The 22898-nt window shown below is 39.7% G+C and overlaps 1 protein-coding gene across 18 annotated transcripts in view; it reads right to left on the reverse strand.

The window, feature by feature from the left end:
• Nucleotides 1–22898, reverse strand: part of CEP112 (centrosomal protein 112) — a 426576-nt gene that overhangs the window by 107776 nt on the left and 295902 nt on the right. The window contains exon 22 of one of the 18 annotated variants that reach the window (XM_032616355.1): nt 17601–17797. The exons of the other annotated variants lie outside the window; for them this stretch is intronic. Coding sequence (XP_032472246.1) covers nt 17735–17797 — 63 coding nt within the window. The 3' untranslated portion in view covers nt 17601–17734. Of the gene's footprint in view, nt 1–17600; nt 17798–22898 lie in introns of those variants that run through there. 18 annotated transcript variants of the gene reach the window in all.

Below are 22898 nucleotides of genomic sequence, written 5' to 3' on the forward strand. Positions count from 1 at the left end.
GTTTGGGAAAATATTTGAAGACATAATGGCTGAAAATTTTCCAATATGAAGAAAACTATAAAACCACAAGTTGAAGATCAATGAACAACAACAAAACATAAACACAAAGGAAATCACATCAGAAACATCATAATCAAATTGCAAGAACAGAAATAAGGTCTTAAAAGCAGCCAGAAAAAAAAGATACATTAAAAAGATTGGAATAAGGATATTTCATCTGAAACTATGCTAGTCAGAAGATAACATAATGAATCTTTAAAGTGCTGAAAGCAAAAAAATCTGTCAATCTTGAATTGCATAATTAGTGAAAACATCATTCAAAACTGAAGATGAAATACAGATATCTTCAAACAAAAATCTGAGAGAATTTGTTACTAGCAGACATGCACTACATAAAAGGTTAAAGGCAGTTGCTCAGGCAGATGGAAAATGATGCTAAATGGAAACCTGGATCAACTCAAAGGGATAAGGGGCACTGGACATAGAAAATACGTGTGTCAATATAAATTGTCCTTTTTCTCATTTAAAATTTCTTTTTAAGACAATTTACTGTTAAAGCAAAAATAATAAAAGTATATTGTGGAGCTGACGATATAGGTAGAAACAGGTATAGGGAAATGGAAGTATACTGTTATTAAGATACTTACATTTTATGTAAACTGGTATAATAGTATGTGAAGGCAGGTGTAACAAAGTACATATAAAAAATGAAGAGGTAGGGCTTCCCTGGTGGCACAGTGGTTGAGAGTCCGCCTGCCGATGCAGGGGACACGGGTTCGAGCCCCGGTCTGGGAAGATCCCACATGCCGTGGAGCGGCTGGGCCCGTGAGCCATGGTCACTAAGCCTTGCGCGTCCGGAGCCTGTGCTCCGCAACGGGAGAGGCCACAACAGTGAGAGGCCTACGTACCGGGGAAAAAGAAAATAAAAAAGAGAAGAGGTATATCTAATATGCCAATAGTAGAAATACAAATGGCAAAATAATAGATTGAAACCCAACAACATCAATAATCACATTAACTATTATAAATGGTTTAAAAACTCCATCTAAATCACAGAGATTGTTGGACTGGATTTAAAAGAAGGTGTAAAAAACAAAAAAAAAAGAAGGCGTAACTACATGGTAATTTCAAGATAAACACTTTAAATATTTTAAAATGTTAAAATTAAAAGGATGAAGAAAGATGTACCACACAAACAGCAATTATAAGAAAAGTAGAGTAGCATAGCTAATATCAAAGTAGATCTGAGAACAAAGGAGCTTAGCAGAAAATAAGAAGGATATTTCATAATGATAAAAAATTTAATTCATAAATATAATATAAAAATCCTAATGTGTTTGTACCTAATTTCAAGAGCTTCAAAATACATAAGGCAAAGACTGACAGAACTGAAAGGAGAAATAGGCAAATCTACAAATTACAGTTGAGGGTATTTCAACCCTCTTCTCTCAGGAGTTGATAGAAAAAGTAGATAGAAGATTGGTGAGGATATAAATGATCTGAAAAAGGCTGTCAAACAACTTGACCATTAATTAAGAAAGACCATATTCTAGACCATACAACAAATTTCAATAATTTTATTTAGTTATAATTATATAACTAAATTATAAATCCGTAATAGAAATGTATCTGATGTCCCTAAAATGTTTGGAAAATAAACAATATAATCTAATTTTTATGAGTCAAATGAGAAATCACAAGGGAACTTAGAAAATATTTTGAAATTAATGAAAATGGAAGCATAGTATTTGTGGAATGGTAGTCAGTGCCTAGTGGAAATGTTTAGCTTTGAATTATTTTATTAGCAAAGAAAGAAATTCTCAAATGAATGATAAAAGTTTCCCCTGAAGAAGCTTGAAAAAGAATAGCAAATTAAAGAGAAAGTAAGCAGAAGAAAGAAAATACTAAAAATAAGAGTGAAAAACAATGAAATAGAAAATAGAAAAACAAAAGAGAAAATCAATGAAACCAAAAGCTGGTTCTTTGAGAAGACATCAATAAAATCAATAAACCTCTAGACAGACTGATCAGAAACAGAAGAAAGAAGGTATAAATTACCAGTATCAGGAATGAGAGAAAGGGGACATCACTATCAGATCCTACAGACATGAACAGAGCAATAAAGAAATACTGTAAACATATCGTCAAGTTTTCTTCTAATTTAGACAAAAATGCATAAATCTCTTAAATCATACAAATCACCAAAAGTAACTCAAGAAGAAATAGAAAATTCAAAGGGTCCTATATCCCTATATGTGTTAAAACACACACACACACACACACACACACACACACACACACACACACACACACACAAAACCCTACTTACCTATGTTCAGGCCCATCTGGCTTTACTAGTGAACTCTATTAAACACCTAAGGAGTAAATAATATCAACTCCACATAAACTCTTCCAGAAAACAGAAGGCATAAATTACACCAGGACAACTGGTTAAAGGAGCAAAATGTTCCTTCACCAAAACATGGATTCTAGCTCTCACCACAATCAAAAGACTTACACCATCAGTTCTCCCCAGTCTCCCTCTTCTCATGTCACCAATATTTTCTCCTACATAGACTTGTTACCATGTGATTATAAATAGGCTAGTTTTTCACACACACACACACACACACACACACACACACACACACACACACACCAACAGCATCCCCGAAATCCTGGTATATCCCTGTGATGGCTTCACAAACATTTACTTGAAACACCTCCTCTGTGTTGGGCACAGGACGCTCACCATGTGACCCAGCAATTCCACTTCTGGGTGTAGGCCCGGAAAACCCAAAACCACTAATTCAAAAAGATACATGCATCTCAGTGTTCACAGTAGCACTATTTGCAATAGCCAAGATATGGAAGTAACCTAAGTGTCCATCAACAGATGAATTTGGATAAAAAAGATGTGGTACATATAGACAATGGAGTATTACTCAGCCATAAAAAAGAATAAAATAATGCCATTTGCAGCAACATGGATGGGCTTGGAGGGCATTATGCTAAGTGAAATAAGTCAGACAGAGAAAGACAAATACTGTAATGATATCACTCATATGTGGAATATAAAAATACAACAAACTAGTGAATATAACAAAAAAGAAGCAGACTCACAGATATAGAGAACAAACTAGTGGTTACCAGTGGGGAAGGGGGCAAAATAGGGGTGGGGGTTAAGAGGTACAAACTATTATGTATAAAATAAGCTATAATGATAAATTGTACAACACTGGGAATATAGTCAATATTTTATAATAACTATAAATGGAGTATAACCTTTAAAAATTGTGAACCACTATATTGTACACCTGTAACTCATAAAATATTGCACATCAACTATACTTCAATTAAAAAATAAAGAAAATGATTTAATGAAGTTGGGGAGGAGACAGATATGTGAGTAAATAAAATACAGCATAAGCATCATGAGAGAGCTATGCACAGGGTGTTATTAGAGAAAAGCTACCTGAGATACTTCACATCAGAGAAGGCTTTTGTAAGGAGACAAATATTAAAGGATGATGATGGCAATGATGATGATGATGGTGTTGTTGATGGTGATGATGGTGATGGTGATGATGATGGTGATGGTGATGATAATGGTGATGGTGGTGATGATGATGGTGATGGTGATGATGATGATGATGGTGGTCATGGTGGTGATGATGATGGTGTTGCTGATGGTGGTGATGGTGATAGTGATGATGATGGTGGTGATGGTGATGGTGATGATGGTGGTGATGATGGTGATGATGGTGATGGTGGTGATGGTGATGATGATGGTGATGATGGTGGTGATGATGGTGATGATGGTGATGATGGTGATGATGGTGATGGTGATGATGATGGTGATGGTGGTGATGATGATGGTGATGATGGTGATGATGATGGTGATGGTGGTGATGATGATGGTGATGATGGTGATGATGATGGTGATGGTGGTGATGATGGTGGTGTTGCTGATGGTGGTGATGGTGATAGTGATGATGATGGTGGTGATGGTGATGATGGTGATGATGGTGGTGATGATGGTGATGATGGTGATGATGGTGATGATGATGGTGATGGTGGTGATGATGATGGTGATGATGGTGATGATGATGGTGATGGTGGTGATGATGATGGTGATGATGGTGATGATGATGGTGATGGTGGTGATGATGGTGGTGTTGCTGATGGTGGTGATGGTGATAGTGATGATGATGGTGGTGATGGTGATGGTGATGATGGTGGTGATGATGATGGCGTTGATGGTGATGATGATGGTGATGATGGTGGTGGTGATGTTGATGGTGGTGATGATGATGGTGATGTTGATGGTGGTGATGATGACCATGATGGTGATGATGGTGATGGTGGTGATGGTGGTGATGATGGTGATGATGGTGATGATGACCATGATGTTGATGATGGTGATGGTGATGATGGTGATGGTGATGATGATGATGGTGGTGTTGATGGTGATGATGGTGGTGATGGTGATGATGATAGCAACAACAAGTTAACTAGTATTTATTTTGCTCCTACTCTACTGTTAAATGCCTTACCCAAATTAACAGATCTAACCCTTCAAAACCTCTGTGAAGTAAGCACAATTATTATCCTCATTTATAGAAAAAGAAACTGAGAGATGAAAGAGTAAAAAAAAACTTGCTCAAGGTTACCAGCTGGGAATGAATAGGAATCAACTAACTGAAAAAGAAAGAGAAGAAAATTCCAGGTGATAGTGGTAACAGGTACAAAATGGGTTTCCAAGATGGTATATTTGAGGCACCATGCTTTCTTTTCTTCCTACCCAGCCATATTTCCTGAAAAGATAATCTCTACCCTCTGCCTCCATTTTCATTTAATCATTAATTAAGAAGTATATACTTGCTTAATGTAGAAAAACAGACAGATATATATTTCCTGTAATCTATCATCCACAGTAACAATGTTGACATTTTAATGAGTTTTTATGTGCTATATATTTGCATGTACCAGGATATTTCTGAAGTCTTTTTTCCCCCTATAATTTTCTTCCCGTAATATCCAGCTCATCCTTTTCAGGGAGCGGTCGATGATAAATCTTAACATAAGATGATGTTTTTTGTAAGGTTTTAACTTGAAGACTTTTTTTTGCTTTTTAAAAAATTCTTGATTTCATATTGGAGCAGAGTTGCTTTACAATGTTGTGTTAGTTTCAGGTGTGCAGCAAAGTGATTCAGTTATACATACACATGTATCTATTCTTTTCCAGATTCTTTTCCCATATAGGTCATTACAGAATATTGAGTAGAGTTCCCTGTGCTATATTATCTTGTGCTACCGAACAACACAAGATGATTTTCCTTTTTTAAATTGAAATATAGTTGACATACAGTGCTTTGTTAGTTTCAGGTGTACAAGGAATGATTTGACAACTGCATGCATTATGAAACGATCGGCACGATAAATCTAATAACCGTCTGTCTCCGTACAGACTCCCGTCTCGGCCCGCACGGCACGGCCGAGGGAACTGAGGCGGACAGAGCCAGGCAAGTGAGACACCCGGGAGGCTGCCCACCCCCGCAAACCCGGCCAGCATCAGGGCAGCTCCGTGTGCTGGGAACGGGGGCAAAAGCACTGGGATCGGCTTTGCCTCTTTGCATTATATAGGCAACGTTTTTCCACGTAATTCATATTTCAAAGTATAATTTTTAAAAGCTTAATACTTGATTATATGAGTTGAGAATCAAAAATGTTCCCACAAATGTAGGAAAAGACGTTCTGCAGCCACGTCGCAAGGAGTCATCCGAACCGGTTTTAAACCTGTGATCTCACTTTGGTGAACGCAGTTTTGCAAGCCAACCAAGAGGTGCCAGCCCCTCTCACTCCTGGCAGCCGGCAGCCAGAGGCAGACCCACCCCAACAAGCACAGCTGCGAGGCTCGGCCAGGCAGCACGTCTCACGTAGGGCTCTGGAAGTCCCCACCCCGGCCCTGAGCTCTCCGCCCGAGCCCCCTAGCAGGTCAGCAGTCTGCTGTGCTCAGAGGCTGTGCCCGACCGGCAAAGCTGTCCCTTATGATAATAAGCAATAAATTCAGCTTCTCTTTTTATTTCAGATACTGAAAGGATACAGCGTGACTTATCGAACCATACTCCTCTATTACTGGATATTGAGATTGTTTCTAATACCTTATCATTATAGGTAACCCTTCCACCTAAGGTGTCCCCTTGGCAACATCAAAATCCAACATCTCTGCAATTCTGTACACTTTGGGGGTAGGAGCTGTGCTACCGTCGTTTATCCTCCCCCCGCCCCCAGCCCGCCCCACACCAAGGCCAAAGTCAAGTGCCTTTTAAAGAGCAGATGCTCAGTAACGGTTTGGTGATTGAAATTCTCCTCCTCATAGAGATTCTTAATCCACAGTCTACGGACAGGCTTTACGAGTCCATGGACACCCCTAACATTTTATACAAAGTTTTAGGTTTACTGTATTCTTCTGGAAGAGGATCTAAATATTTCAACAGGTTTTCAAAGGAGTACGTGACCCAGAGAAGACAACGCCTCTGTCCCTGCAGCCTCACCACGTTTACCATGGAACTAATTCTGCCTCTCCATGGGTTTAAACCACTGCTTTTCCTTTAGTTTGTTGGTCTCTGATGTCTCCTGCTTTACCCAGTTCAGTTCTTTCTCAGTCTCACGCCGACAATGTTTTCCTGACTTGCCTCGCTGCCTCTGCTTCTAACCTACCCTGAACCCCTGCGGAAGAATCCTGCTTCCAAAGTCTGACCCCTTGGCCCGGTCCTCAAGGCCCTCAGTGATGCGGAGCCCACATCTCTCTCCTGCTTCAACACCCCAAGCACTAACTTCACCCTGTTAGGGTAGCTCCTCAAAGACAGGAATCTTTGTCTGTTCTATTAACTGATATATCCCAAGACCGACACATAATACGACCAATAACTGTTGAATGAGTGAATCAACATTTTCTAATATGGACTAATGGGGTTTTCCAGACTAGTTTGCTGCTTTGTAGACTCCATCTCTCTGCAAGCACAGCGTTCTTCTCTAAGCCTACCCGTGTACACACACAGACCAACTCAGATGCCGACGCTTTCTTTGCTCACATCCTTTAGAACTGATTCGGTTTCCTTCCTTCTGTACGTACAGGCCTCACTCCTGGTAATCTGCGTGGCTGTACTGTAGTCTTTTGAAAATATGTCTTATCTTTCCCAATGGATTATGAACAGAGTTTGTGGCTCTGGCATTATTGCTGTGCCCTTAGTAGTTTCCTGGAAAATACTGTTTAATGAGTTAATGAAGAAAAGAGTGTATATGGTTTGAAATGGCAAGATTTTTGACAATTTTTGAAGAAAAAGATCGCTTTCTATTTCTTCATCTCCACTCAGCATATGAAAGGTAAGGTGGAGGAGAGGCAGAGTGAGAAGTTTCATGAGTATTTTTAAAATGTGGTTTACCGTACTTTATTATCTCTTCTAAGAGGAGATAAAAGACATCTTGGAGCAGAATGGAAATTGAGCATAAATGTTTAGGAGAGAAAGCATCCATACTCTTTCTTGTCTTCGTAAATGTAACTTATTTTACATGCCACAGACATTTTAAGACATTTTAAGATAATTCAAATATTACAAGAAAGTTGATTATAAAAATAACTTTTTAAAGGTATAATTTAGTATCAATTCAAAGTATTACTTTTCTAACATTGCAGTTATAGTGATAACTTTTTCCAAACATCATATTAAATGACACAATTTTACTTAGTTAAAAACATGAAAGCTAAGTGAGAGATAATATGTAATTATGTCTTGCAGGCTATTATGCTTGTTCAAACAGAATATCCATGTTTTTAAGGAACTATCTTTACTTTCACTTCTACAACCTTCAATTTTCAGACTGGACTAAAAAAATCAATGTAGTTAATTTAAAAATTACATTAAAAATTAATATAATTAATTAAAAATTAATGTAATGTACATTTTCTATTTGTTGTTCATTTAATGAAATACTCATACTGCTTTGCCATTCATTGGACACAGTGTTTATTGAACTGAATGTTGAAAAAGGTTTAATCCATCCATGACGTGATCATACTAATTCTCTCAATCATTTTTTTTTTTTTTGCAGTACGCGGGCCTCTCACTGCTGTGGCCTCTTCCGTTGCGGAGCACAGGCTTCGGATGGATGCGCAGGCTCAGCAGCCATGGCTCACAGGCCCAGCCGCTTAGCGGCATGTGGGATCCTCCCGGACCGGGGCACGAACCCATGTCCCCTGAATTGGCAGGCGGACTCTCAACCACTGCGCCACCAGGGAGGCCCTAATTCTCTCAATCATATGACAATCTCCAAGGTCAACTACTTAATCGAGGATTAGTGGGGAGATGGTCATTTACAAGACTTCCGATGATCACATTTCTAATTTCAAAGTCCCTTTTTGAAACAACTAATTGGGACAGGAAATGAATGAACATTCGTCAAATCCATACTATGTGCCAGGTGAGAATACCCATATGAATAAGAGAAAGTCCCTGCTGTTGCATCCTAGAACATCTGAATCTTACTTTGAGTCAAGGTTAAGGTCTCAGTTTGATACAATCATTACAAGAAATGGTACTTAAAGACTCCTTTTTCTTTTCCATCATTATGTACAAATCCTAACTAGAGAAAATGGCGAACTAGTCTAAATTACAAAACACTCACAAATGTCATATTTAGTGATTCTTCAATTTTAAGTCACTTCTAGAAAATTGATTGAGTCATCTTATATGGTTGCTTTACCCAGAACAATAATCTAATAAATAGGAACCCCAAGTGTTTTGGTTTTTGTCACTGCCTATTTTTTTGTAAGAATCCCATGGAGAAGCTACATCCTCTATTATAGAAGGAAGAAACTGGACACTTTTGGAAAAGGGCTGTGATATCATTATCAATATCACTATTGATTATCTGCTCTGTAACTATTGGTGGATCCATTCTCAGAAAGAATGCCCAGATTCCTGAATTTGGCCCTATTTCTGAATATGCCAAATTAGTATGGTTACGTCCTCTGTACAGACTTAGTAACTGTGGTCAGTGCTGTGAACTAAAATAATGTGCATTTAATGACAGCTAAACCTAAAGAATAACGTGGGCAGCTGGTTGTCTGCCATCGCTGTAACTCACCGGGGAGAATTTTCTCACCGCTGCAACATATATCCTTACGTGGCCTTAATACCCATAAATGATCACGTAAGATTTACATGAACTTCCTTTCCCACTACTGAATAAGAAAGCAAACTGTGAAATAAGCTTATGGAAATAGTTTAAAGAATTAAGATCTAATCATATTTCAAAAGCTCACCCTTAGAGAAGCTCTCTGAAGCAGAGGCCACAGAAACTGAAACTCATGTATTACTTGGGCCAGAAATACAAACTTTAGGAGAACGAAGGAGAAAAAAAAAAAAACTTTACTTTGCTCTAGGGAAGAAGCAACTATTCTCTGATGTGCAAAGAAGAATTTATCATCAAAGACCAAATGTAAATGGGGCCAATTAACTTTTTTAAGGTTTTCTACCTCCTATAATATTTTTATGTCTTTGCTACTCTTATGCTTTATACCAAAATCTAATGTTGCACGACTTGACAAATGTTAAAGGAAAATGACTACTGTATTTAACTAATTTCAACATACATAATACACATTTTAAATATGTTTAATATATTTATATATGAGTGGCACATTTGTTGGTACGGTATTTTTAGGAAGCAGATAGAAGATGTATTTCTTGTTTTTTTTTTTTTTAGAAGATGTATTTCAAATACGTGACTTCAGACATCAAAAAATGTTGGCACCGTCCAATGATCACATGATGTTAATTGAATTATTGGTCAAGTAATAAATTACTTCAAATAAGCTTTGAATCTAGGAGTTAGATGTCCTGATTTGGCACACTCATAAATCCCATTAATATTTTACTTATTTTGGAAAATTTTCTACATTTTTGGCTCACTTGTATACAAAGAAATGTAATGAATATTAATTGGGAAGTTTATAAAATAAAGTATTTATAGGAAGTTGCTATGTTAGGTTTGTTGGCAGTTCGATATAAAGCAGTAATCTCAATACTTAACGAAAGCTTTAGTTCCTTTCCTGGATAATTTGGACGTTCGAGAAGGTGCTGAAAGGACATTCTTGAGATTTAGTCGTTAGACCTTCCTTATTAAAAAAGGCCTAGAGCATATGTAGTTTTCTAGGGTCATCTATACCGAGAGAATTCCCATACCACTTCATTGAAAACTAACATCCAAAACATTTGACAAGTATGATGCCCCATCCCCCATTCAGTCTGCACACAGAAGGTCTTCAGTTAGTTTTGTTGCTGTGCAGGTGAATTTCCCATCACCCCAGACCCTCAGAGCTGCTCCAACCATGTTTTTCATCAACCTGAGATGCTTTGATTGACTAGTCCAACAACTGTTGCCAAATGGAGCATGGTGGTTACGAGCACGAGCTCTGAAGTTAAAACCAACCTCGGTTGGTGTGACCACAGGCAAATTATCTAACTTTCTTGGGAATGATTTACTAATGTGCAGATAAGGTGGACAGTAAAGATTAAACTGGACTGAGGTTTTAGCCATGTAGGAACGGGGTGGGGGGGCGCTCAAGATGGCAAGGGATCAGAGAGCGCTGAGTAAGCACTGGCAGGAGGATAAGGCCCGTTCTTTATGCGGGAGGGAGCAGGAAAAACAAAAGGAGAGGCAAGAGCGATCAAAAGGAGAGCTTGGTAGACGCAGATCCTGAAGGTGAACTAGCTGAGTGAGGTTCCAGTCTAAGGCACGGGTGCATTGTTTGATGGATAAAGTGGAAGCAAGACAGAAACTTACTTTACTAAAGCTGAGCTTACAAAACTGTAAGGCCAGGTAATTAGAAAAGTCAGCTATCAAAATCAGTCTTTTGTAGCCAATTCTCGTTACTCTTTCTTTCTCGTTCTCCCACTTGAAGTCCATAAAAATAACAATTTGCTTTATTGAAGAAGCAATTTTCTTCCTGACGTGTCCCCAGGACTGGGGTGCTCGGCTGCTTTTGCCACTGCTAGTAATATTTATTTGTCGATGTTCATAATTGACACATACAGGACATATGTATGCTTATGAAACACGATACAGAACCCTCTTCAAACGACCATACAGCTTAACATCCAGCATTGCAAGTGCCGGCGCTTCCTTCCCCACTGCATCCCCTGGCTCTCCTGAGGATGCGCGCTCTCTTGAATTTTATTTATTGCCTGGCTTAAGAAACAGTACACGTGCAAGTGCCTCTAACGTATTGTTTGGTTTTACGATTTTCAGCTTTATAAATCCATGTTAATTGCGCTCCATGTAATTTCCTGAAATGTGCGGTTTCTCACACAGCACTGTTTCTAAGACTTATTCACGATGTTTCGTCTGAAGCTGTATTTCGTCCATTTTCACGGCTTTAGTATATCCCACTGTGTGAACAGACAAAAATCATGCATTCACCTGTTAACGGGCATTTGAACTTGGCAAGTTTCTTCCTCCATGAGCTAGGCTGCTACGGACACTCCAGTCCGCGTCTTCCGGTGTGTATTTGTGAATTTCTGGGGCGTACGCTAGTGAGCTGAACTGATGGTTGATAGATCGAACGTTCAACTTTACCGGATAAAGCCACCAACATTTTGTATTCTCACCACAGTATATGCATTCTTTTTGTTCCACACTTTCAGCCACACTTTGCATTGTCCAGTTCCTATTTTTAACAACAGCTTTAATAAGGTATAATTCTCATTTCATAGTTCACACTTTAACTGCACAAGTCACTGTTTTCTAGTATATTCACAGAGCTGTTTATCTATCACCGCTACCAAATTCCAGGACACTTTTATTACCTCAAAAAGAAACCCCACATCCACTCGTGGTCACATCCCATTTTCTCCTCCCCCAAAGCCACTGGCAACCACTAATTTTCTTTCTGTCTCTACGGATTTTCCTAGTCTGGACATTTCACATGAACAGAGTCATACAACATAGGCCGTCTGTGTCTGACTTCTTTCCCTTAGCATGTTTCCAAGGCCCACCTATGTCGTGGCGTGCATCAGTACTTCATTCCTTTCCACTGTCAAATAATATTTCCTTGTATGGATATACCACACTTGCTTATCTATTTGTCGGTTGATGAACATCTGAGTTGCTTCTAGTTTTTGGCTATTATAAAATGACACTGCTGTAAACGTTCTTGTAAAAGTTTTGTTTGGGAAATATGTTTTCAGTTTTCATGGATAAATACCTAGGAGTGGGATTGCTAGGTCATATGGTAGCTCTATATTAAACTTTCTGAGGAATTGCTAAACGATTTTCCAAAGTGGCTGCACCATTTTTCACTCTCACCAGCAAAGTATGAGGGTTCTAATTCCTTCACATCTTTGTTAAAATGTGTTAGTTTCCATCTTTCTGATGATAGCCATCCTAGTGGTATGATGTGGTATATCACTGCATTTTTTGATTTTCATTTCCTTAACGACTAATGATACTGAGCATCTATCCACGGGCTTGTTGGCCATCTGTATATCTTCTTTGGAGAAATGTGTATTCAAATCTTTTGCCCATTTAAAAAACTGGGTTATTTATTTTTTTTATTGTTGAGTTCTAGAGGTATTTATATAGAATGGATACTAGACTCTTATCCAGATATATGATTTACAATTACTTCCTTCTATTCTATGAGCTGTTTTCATACTTTTTTGATAATGCCCTTTAGAGCACAAAAGTTTTATATTTTGGTAAAGTCCAATTTATCTTCTTCTTTGTCATTCGTCCTTTTGTTGTCATATCTAAAAATCCTTTGCCTAATCCAATGTCATGAAGATTTACTCACATATTTTCTTCTGAGTTGTATAGCACTTTCCTCTTTTATTGTTTCCTTCTAAGAATGTTACACTTTTAGCTCTTATATTTAGGTCTATGATTCATTTTGAGTTAATTTTTTGTGTATGCTGTGAGGCAGGGGTGCAACTTCATTCTTTTGCATGTTGATATCCAGTTGTACCAGGTCTCTTTGTTGAATTTCCATATGAATTTTAGGATCAGCTTGTCAATTTATAAAAGAAAGGCAACTGGGATTTTGACAGGGATTGCGCTGAACCTGAGCACAAATCAATTTGGGTAGTACTGCCGTCTTAACAAAATTAAGTCTACCAATCCATGAATGTGGACAGCTTTCCATTTATCACATATTCATTAAATTTTTCAGTGACGTTTTCTAGTTTTTAAATGTACAATTTTCCACTTCTTTGGTTAAACTTTATTCCTAAGTAATTCATTCCTGCTACTTTAAATGGATTTTTCTTAACTTCATTACCAGATTGTTCATTGCTAGTTTATGAAAATACAGTTGGCTTTTGTATATTGATTTGTATTCTGCAACCTTGAACTCATATAGTTTTCAAGTAGCTTTTTCTTTGTTTTGATGTGGACGCCTTAGAATCTCTCTGTGTGTAAGATCTTGTCATCTGCAAATAGGAATAGTTTTACTTTTTCCTTTCCAATCTGGATGCCTTTTATTTCTTCTCTTGTCAATCTATTATGTATAAAAGGATATCTCGTGAGGGTCTTTGTTTTCATTTTCTTGATTATTGATGACATGAGCAGTTCTTCGTGTCTTTACTGGCTACTTATATTCTCACTTCTGTGAAACACAATCACATCTTTAGCCCGTTCTTTTATGGGTCATTTCTGACATAATATCAGATTTGCTTCTCTATTTCTAATTCTTATCCAGTTTATTTCTTTTTCTTGTGTTGTGATTAATGGCATCTCTGTTACAATGTTGAACAGCAGAAGTGGTAGTGGATATCCTTCTCTTTTCCTGGTTTTAAAAGGAATCCTTCTAATATTTCACCATAAGTGATGTTTGCTCTAAGTTTGTTTTTGTTTTTCTTCGGTACGCAGGCCTCTCACTGTAGTGGCCTCTCCCGTCGTGGAGCACAGGCTCCGGATGCGCAGGCTCAGCGGCCATGGCTCACGGGCCCACCCGCTCCGCGGCATGTAGGGATCTTCCCGGATCAGGGCACGAACCCGCGTCCCCTGCATCGGCAGGCGGACTCTCAACCACTGTGCCACCAGGGAAGCCCTGCTCTAAGTTTTGACTGCTATTCTTTATCAGGTTAAGGACGTTCCCTCCTATTCCTAGCTCATTAAGAGTATTCATCACAGATGGGGGTGGAATCTCAGCAAATGCTTTTCCTTCATCTGAGTCGATCACATGGACTCTCTCCTTCCATCTGGCAGATGCAGTGCATTATATTCATGGGCCTGTAACCTGAATTCACCCTTGAATTCCTGCATTATATCCAAATGACTGTCACAAGCATTCTTATATGCTGCTAGATTCTGTTTCTCACTTTTTGTTAGAAATTTCACACTTAAGATGAAATGTGAGCCTGGTGTGTAATTGTATTTTTACTGTTTTTGGCTGGTTTTCATATCAAGATTATATTGGCCTTGAATGGACTGGGGAATATGTCCTCTTTTTCTTTCCTCTGAAGGGCTTTGTATATTACTGGAATTATCTGTTCCTTGAAAGTCTGGTAAGAACTTGAGTGTAGAATTATTTGGGCCTGTTGTTTTCTTTGACGAAACACTTAAAACTAAATGCTCTATTTAACAGCTTATGGAACTATTAAGAGTTTTCTATTTCTTCTCCATTCAATCACATTTTCTAGAAATTTCTCCATTTTGTCCAGATTTTCAGTTTTTTTTGGCATAAAGGTACTCACTCTACTCTGATCTTTTCTGTCCTTCCTGGTCAGGAGTCCTTGTTCTCGTTTCCTCTCGTGTACTTTTGCATTCTCCCTATTTTTCCGATTAGTCTTCCAGGAAGTCTGTATTTTACTAGTCTTTCAAAGGATCAAATTTTGATTTTACTGTATGACTTACTCACTTTTTATTAAAACTTCCTACTTGCCTTGGCATCCATGACATTATTTCCTTTTGATTCTCCAGGCACCCCTCTGATAACTGCTTATCGGTCTCACCTGATTTTAAATAAGAATTGCCCCATGCCACCTGCTCTTCCCTGTCTAAACTCCACTCTTCTCTAAAATTTTAGAATCCACTCTTACAGTGTTAAGTCACCATTCTGTTGGTGTGAATTCCTACTCTTTCTAACTTTGACCTCCCTTTGCACCCACACCCAGACCCCTGTCCAGCCACAGGTTAGATGGCACTGCTCTCTGAGACCTCTCACAGGCACGCCACTAACGTCCCAGCTGAACTCAATCATCTTCCCGGGATCTGTCCTTCCTCACCTCATTAACGGCACCATCATTTAGTCACCCAAACCTGAAACAGAAGAATTTCCCAGGATCCTTTTCTCTCACCCTTGATTGTCTTGCCCATTTTCACTTGTAGGTCTTCACCTTTTCTCCCCTGAATTTTACAATAGCCTTCTCACTATTCTCTCAGTTCTGTCCCCTTTTCATCCACTTTTTTTTCTGTCTGATATAGATCCACCTACTGGTGTTCTATGTAAACTGTGAGTGTGATCCCATCGCCCAGCCTCCTCTCTGCAGCCTTAACCTCTCCAGTCCCCCACTCCTTCCGTTCCTTGCACAGAACCTGTAGTAAACACGTGAGCTCAGGTCATTCTCTGAAGGCTCTACTTGCTTTTGGCTTTTCACAGTGATGGTCTAAAATAGTGGCTCCAACCTGGGAGCCTTGGACTTATGAAGCATCACACATTGTCAGAGGACACGAGAAAAGCACGTTAGAAGTGCTCGGGGCCTGAAGATAGAATCTCCATGATCTCTGTGGAAGGGTTTTTCCCCGCCTCCCCAGCCCACCATTACAGAGGTTGAGTTCTTCAGACTGTTCCGTTTCCTCCAACTAGGCCTGGGCAGAATCACTGCCAAGCCGTCCATCTTAGTCTAACACCCCCCTTGGGAACACACCTGATGCACTCACTCACCAACGGCCTTTTACTTCCTTTCAGACCAAAATCAGCACTGCAGGCCGTCATATCTACACCCCAACTACATGTTATTCTGATCCCATTTGGAATGGGGAAGTCTTAATCCTCATATCAGTTTTGGGGGGTGATTTGTTTATATCTAATGTCAGATTGATTTATTATAGTATTAGGGTAAGTCTGATTTCACTAGAGAAAAAGGAATCAATAAAAGTATGACAAGAGGAAACGAAATCAAACAAGGAAACAAAATCTGAGAAATAATTTGTAAAGCTTAAATGTCTGTTAATAGTCTATAGCATTGAAAAGTATTTTCCCAAACAGGATTACAATGAAGGAGGAAACTAGGAGAAAAGGTATCAGTGTGAAAGAAGAAAAATGTTGTTTGAGACTCTAAACTTACTAAATCAGAATCACCAGGATCTCATAATCCAGGAATTTGTATTAAAAGCTCTCCTGTTACTTCTGATAATCAGCCCATTTGCAGAACCACTGTTCTAGTTAATTGAGGATATGACTGAGGCACTTTCTTAAAATAAGAGCATTAGGACAGGGACTTCCCTGGTGGTCCAGTGGTTAAGACTCCGAGCTCCCAATACAGCGGGCCTGGGTTCGATCTCTGGTTGGGGAACTAGATCCCACATGCCGCAACTAAAGATCCCGCATGCTGCAACAAAGAGCCTGCGTGCCACAACTAAAGATCCCACATGCTGCAAACTAAGACCCAGCACAGCCAAATAAGTATATTTTTTTTAAAAAAGCATTAGGACAATAATTTATATAAAGCACATAATTTCAGCTTACCCATTCTGCTATCTCATTTCTACTGTGATTTATTTTTTTCGTAAAAAGAGCCCAATAAGTGAGATTGGTTGTTTTAAATGAATGAATATCATCAACTTTGATAACCCTGAAAGGGTTTCTATGGTAACACAGAACAAAGATAATAACCACCAAGATCTAAATAATCAAGGTTGCTTAGTGATCTTAGGCTGGCTTACTTCTATTGGTTTTAAATGCAGTAAAAAGCAAACAGTTCCAAGGAGCCAGACACTATTACTACCAGAGTATGAGACTAATTATGTGCTCCCCACAAACCCCAAACAAAAATAGACTGGAACGTACTGTTTACTCACGAAAGCAATTAAAATACATAAATACAATTTTCACCAAGTCCGCCATTCTCAGCATGTAGTTGTTTATCTAATTCAAATCATGCAGCTAGGTGTTAGAATTAATGTCTCTGAGCTAAATACAAATATGGAAAGTCATTTTGGGTTTGATCCTCATTTATTTTCAACCAAATATCCAAATTCATTTCGAATTCGCACAAGAACTGCAACAGCTTCACCTAAATCAGTTTTCTACAAGTTAAACATCCCTTCTATACTCAGATGTGATTGTGGAACTACTTTGATCTTTATTCCCAAATTTATTGCTCTGTGTAATCCATGACAAAATATAATGTGATTTACTATATCTCTATATGACAGCCCAGCAGCTGACAGAACTTAATAATTTAGCATAAGAAAAAAACCTTCTGGCACCAAAATATACCGATCATAATGGGGACTCTTTAGTATCAGTTTACAATGAAGCCTATACAAGCCGATCCTAAGAACTTCAAACAATTCTTTTTTTCTCATGCATTTAATGAAGGAGATTTTTATTCCTTAAACGTGCTTTGTAGCTGCAAGCAAAAAACTTTGGAACATTTTGCTTTTGTTCTCATTAAAACAATGCAGGACTAGTCGCATATTAATGCTCTTTTCTCAAAGAAAAGGGCTAAATTTCTCCATTTAATTTGAAGTAAGTGAATAAACACAAACATGGGAATCTCAGGAGACTCTGAAAAAAAAGGAGATTTATATTTGGTTATGATATAGAAAAGGACAGGTTAGACAGTTAGGCACTACTTATAATGAAATCAAGACCTGTCTTTGGAATTGCTAGAACTGAAGTTTCCCTGAAATTCCCTCTCTCTGAACATGCGTCTGCATTCAGGGCAGGAAATGTCAGACCAGATGGTGCTAAGGTCTCCTGTGAGACCACTTCTCAGGGGGTCACGGTGGCTCTGGTGCTGCGGGTGGCGATGGGCCTGAGGGTCTCACGCTCCTGACCGAGGTGGCAGAGCGGGGCTGCCCACAGCTCCCTCGTCCAGCACCCCTGCAGAGGACAAAGCCTCGGCCAAGTGGTCTGGCTGGGCTTCCGGAGCTCCACGTAGCCTCTGGAACCTCACTGGTTTCCTAGCGCTGAGATTCTCAACAGAATCCCCCCAGACCCCTGCCCCTTGGATCTTTAGGTATCTGTCAGCCTATGATCCAGTCAGTGAGGAGTCACCTCCTATCGCCTCTCCAGGATATCTGGTTATAAAAGACAAATTATATATTCATCACTTCAATTCAAATACTTGACACAACGTCTTCTTACAGGTATTTGAATGAAAGACGCTCACCTAGGTGAGTATATACTGCTGGGACTTCCAAGACGCCATCCATGCGCTGCCATCTATCTTCTGAATCCCCCATGGGCCACAGTCTGATCCCCTGCTTTGCAGGTCCACACACACACTCAGTGTTGCCAGTGCCCCTGGGTGGGTTATTCGACTCGTACAGACTGAAGCCATAGCAGACCCAGGTTCTAGAGGGTGTTTTCTGTTATCCTGTCTTCTATCCTTTCTTAAATCTCCTTTAGATTTGCACATAACCTTGCTCACATTCTAAACCCGCTTCTTGACATGCTTCATACCTATCATGTGTCAGAAACACTCATCTCTGGCACTGTATCTCAGAACAGAACTTGGAAAAATTCGAAGCATTTTTACGGTTTCTTGTTTGGAACGGTTATAGTTCATTGCTTCAGAACGCGAAGCTACTAAAATCCCTGAAGTGCTTTTCTGATGAACTGTATGACTGCTTTTCAATCCACCTCAAATAAAAGGAAAAATAAAATTCTATATGCAAACGCACCCCAAGCCAGCTTCGTCCCTCAGTGCCCTGGTGGACTCTCAATCTTTTAAAATGGTCACAAGCCTTCTGAATATTTAAATACAAAAAAAAACACAAAAGACATGAACTAAATAATTTACTAGCCAAAGAGGCAGAAACTAAAATTTAAAATTGTCTTGACTGGTCAAAGGTATAATACAAATGTTTCAACCCAAAATACACTCAAAAGCCGCTCCCCTCCATTTGGCTTACAAAGTTCAAATATAAAAATGTAGTATTTAATTCTCCAGTGTTGTTTCCCTTTTATTTTGAGGTGAAATAATGAGAAAATGTTTTCTATGCACAATCTCCTAAAGTGTTCTTTTTTCCCCACATTTGAAATAAAATCTGTGGCTGCCAACAGAAGATCCTTAGGAATATCTACCAATAAGAAACCCTACGTCCTTCACAGCTTAGACGAAAATCTCCTGATGCTTCCCAAACACTCACCGCTCCGCTTCACCCCGACATATGCGTTATTGGTTAGATCTACTCTCTTGTTGTGTCTCCTACTCGACTCTGACTTCAGAGACAAAAATTCAGGGTTTTCACCAAATCAAGGAGCCTCGAGCCAAGGAATCTGGATGCGACTCTGGATGCAGTGGGTGCATTAGAGCTTTGTGAGCCGGGACGAGGTGAGCTGTCACAGGGAAGACGCGTCCCCCAGGACTAAGGAGAAGGAACCAGAAGAGCAGAGCAGAAAACGGTGGCGACAGTCGGAGAATTGCTGCTTTTGTTTCAAGTCCTAACACAGCTACAGTAATTGAGGAGACAAGTGCAGTGAAACGGGGTTAGCCCAGCCTTGTGCCTCTTTCTGAAGGAGAAAGTTACGTTAGGGGAAATCAGAAAGTTAAACCAAAGGGAACAACAGCATTTTGAACTCTTTACGTGTCATCTACCTTTCTACCATCTATCTTACAGAAACACGTGGGCACCCAAATGCTGACACGCTCACAAATGGATTTTCCTGTAGTAATTCTTCGTTTCAAGATGAAGAATTTTGGTATATTTTTCAGAGTGCAACTGGGATAAATGGAAGATGTACTGAGAGATCTAACTATGGGTGAATCATAAATAATCCCTTAGAAACTGAGGATAAGAACCTGTCTTGTGTGGATGTGACGTCATCTCTCACAGCTGCTCCCACCTCTCGATACACTCTTCCCAGTATTACTGATGGCCTTCTCTTCCACAACCCATTTTCTTTTTTTAAATTGAGATATAATTTATTTACCATCTTATTCACGCTTTCCAAGTGTACAGTTCAGCAATCTTTAGTATATTCACAAAGCTGTGCAATTATCTTATTTGTCTAATTCCAGGGTATTTTCATCACCTGAAGGACACCCTGAACCATTAGCTGTCATTCTCCATCCCTGCCTCCCCTCAGGCCCAGGAAACCCCGAATCTACCTTCAGTCTCGATGGATTTGTCTATTCTGAATGTTTCGTATACATGGAATAATGTGTGTTTCTTTGTGTCTGGCTCTTTTCACTTGCAAATATTTTCAAGGTTTACCCTTGCTGTAGCATGTATCCGTAATTCATTACTTTTTATGACTGAATAACACCCCACTGGATGGATATACCACATTTTGTCTACTTATCATCATTAGATGGGAATTGGGTTGTTTCTACTTTTCGAATACTGTAAATAATGCTGCTATGACGTTTGTGCACAAGTTTTTGCATGAACATGTTTTGAATTCTCTTGGGAAACACTCAGGAGTGGAACTGAAGGGCTCTATAGTAATTGGGAAACACTCGGGAGTGGAACTGAGGGCTCTATAGTAATTGGGAAACACTCGGCAGTGGAACTGAGGGCTCTATAGTAATTGGGAAACACTCGGGAGTGGAACTGAGGGCTCTATAGTAATTGGAAACACTCGGGAGTGGAACTGAGGGCTCTATAGTAATTGGGAAACACTCGGCAGTGGAACTGAGGGCTCTATAGTAATTGGGAAACACTCGGCAGTGGAACTGAGGGCTCTATAGTAACTGGGAAACACTCGGGAGTGGAACTGAGGGCTCTATAGTAATTGGGAAACACTCGGGAGTGGAACTGAGGGCTCTATAGTAATTGGGAAACACTCGGGAGTGGAACTGAGGGCTCTATAGTAATTGGGAAACACTCGGGAGTGGAACTGAGGGCTCTATAGTAATTGGGAAACACTCGGGAGTGGAACTGAGGGCTCTATAGTAATTCTATATTTAACTTTTTGAGAGACTGCCAAATGGTTTTCCACAGTGGCTGCACCTTATGTTCTAATTTGCCCACATCTCTGACACCTCTTCTTGTCTGTCTTCTTGATTACAGCCATTCTGGTGGGTGCGAAGTAGTACTGCATTGGGATTTTGATTTGCATTTCCGTAATGACAAATGATGCTGAGAATCCTTTCATGTGCGCATTGGCCATTTGTGTACCTACTTTGGAGAAATGCCTATTCAAATCGTTTGCTCATTTTAAAATTGGATTGTCTGTCTTTTTATTGTTAAGTTATGAGAGTTCTTCGTATGGGTTTCTAGACCCTTAACAGATAGATGATTTGCCACTATTTTCTCCCATTCTGTGGGTTATCTTTTCACATTTTTGCTGGCACAAAAGTTTTTACTTTTGATAGAGTCCAATTTGTCTATGTCCTCTTTTGTTGCTTCTGCTTTTGTTGTCATACCTAAGAAACCACTGCCTAATCCAAGGTCCCCCAAATTTACTGGTATATTTTCTTTTAAGAGGTTTTATAACTTTAACTCTTACATTGAGGCCTAGCAGGGTTGCTATCAACAAATTCTCTTAGTCTTCGTTTATCCATGGATCTTTTCTTTCTCCTTCATTTTTGAAGAGTGATTTTACCGGATGGAGAATCCTGGGTCAATAGTCTTTTTGTTTCAGGACTTTGAATATTTCATTCCACTGCCTCCTGACCTTCATGGTTTCTGATCAGAAAACAGCTGTTAATATTTCCATTAGCTCTTTAGATATAGTTTCTTTAGTTCTTCAAGCATATCTAAAAGAGCTGATTTAAAGACTTTATCTAGTAGGTTCAACATGGGCTTCCTCAGCAACAGTTTCTGCCGATTTTGTTTTTACCCGCCCCTAGGCCATGCTTTTTGGTTTCTTTGCATGTCTCAAAATTCTTTTGCTAAAAATTGGACATTTCGAATATCGTAATGTGGCAATTATGGAAATCAGATTCTCTCCTTTCCCCGGGGTTTGTTGTTGTTGCTAGGGGTTTTTTGTTTGTCTGTTTTGTTTTTTAGTGAGTCCTCTGAACTAATGCTATAAAGTATGTACTCTCTGTCATACACGGTCACGGAAGTCTCTGCTCAATTAGTGGTCTGCTAATGACTGGGCAGAGGTTTCCTTAAATGCCTAGAACCAACAGGTCTTCCAGATTTCAACAAGGGCTCTGTGTGCTTGTGAGTGCACACCTTCCACACTCAAGCGGCAGATTACAACCCTGCCTCCTCCTCCCGCTTGTGCAGAGGCGCGAACTGGAACCTCCTCAGATCTTTCCTGAGCGCGCGCGCAGCCCCACACGTGTACATGGCACGCTAGATTCCAAGGAATGCGCTGGAGATCACCGAAGCCCCCGTGGACAGCTCGGTCCCAGCTTACACCTTAAGCTTTTGAGTTAGCTTACCGTTTGCCCCGACTGTTACACACCGCTTCAGGCAGCTGGGACCCTAAACAATGATCTCTAGCTGTTTCTGAAAAATGCTCCTCTGGTAAAAGGGTCCTCATACTGAGTGAGCTCCAAGTCAGGACAAATAAAGACAGCCTTGTGGGTGGGGTCTTCCTGGGACCCATCAGACAGGTGGGTCAAAGAGTAATCAAATGACAGTTTTCAGGAAATGGGGCTTTGAAGGAGCTGCCCTGTTCCGCCCCCTCTGGTGGCTTCCAGGCTACTGATTTTCTCCTTGATCGCTCGCTGTTGGTTTTCAACACTACTGCAGAGCTGGGA

The sequence above is a fragment of the Phocoena sinus genome, chromosome 20 (genome assembly GCF_008692025.1).
Source record: "Phocoena sinus isolate mPhoSin1 chromosome 20, mPhoSin1.pri, whole genome shotgun sequence".
In the NCBI taxonomy this organism is placed as follows: Eukaryota; Metazoa; Chordata; class Mammalia; order Artiodactyla; family Phocoenidae; genus Phocoena; species Phocoena sinus.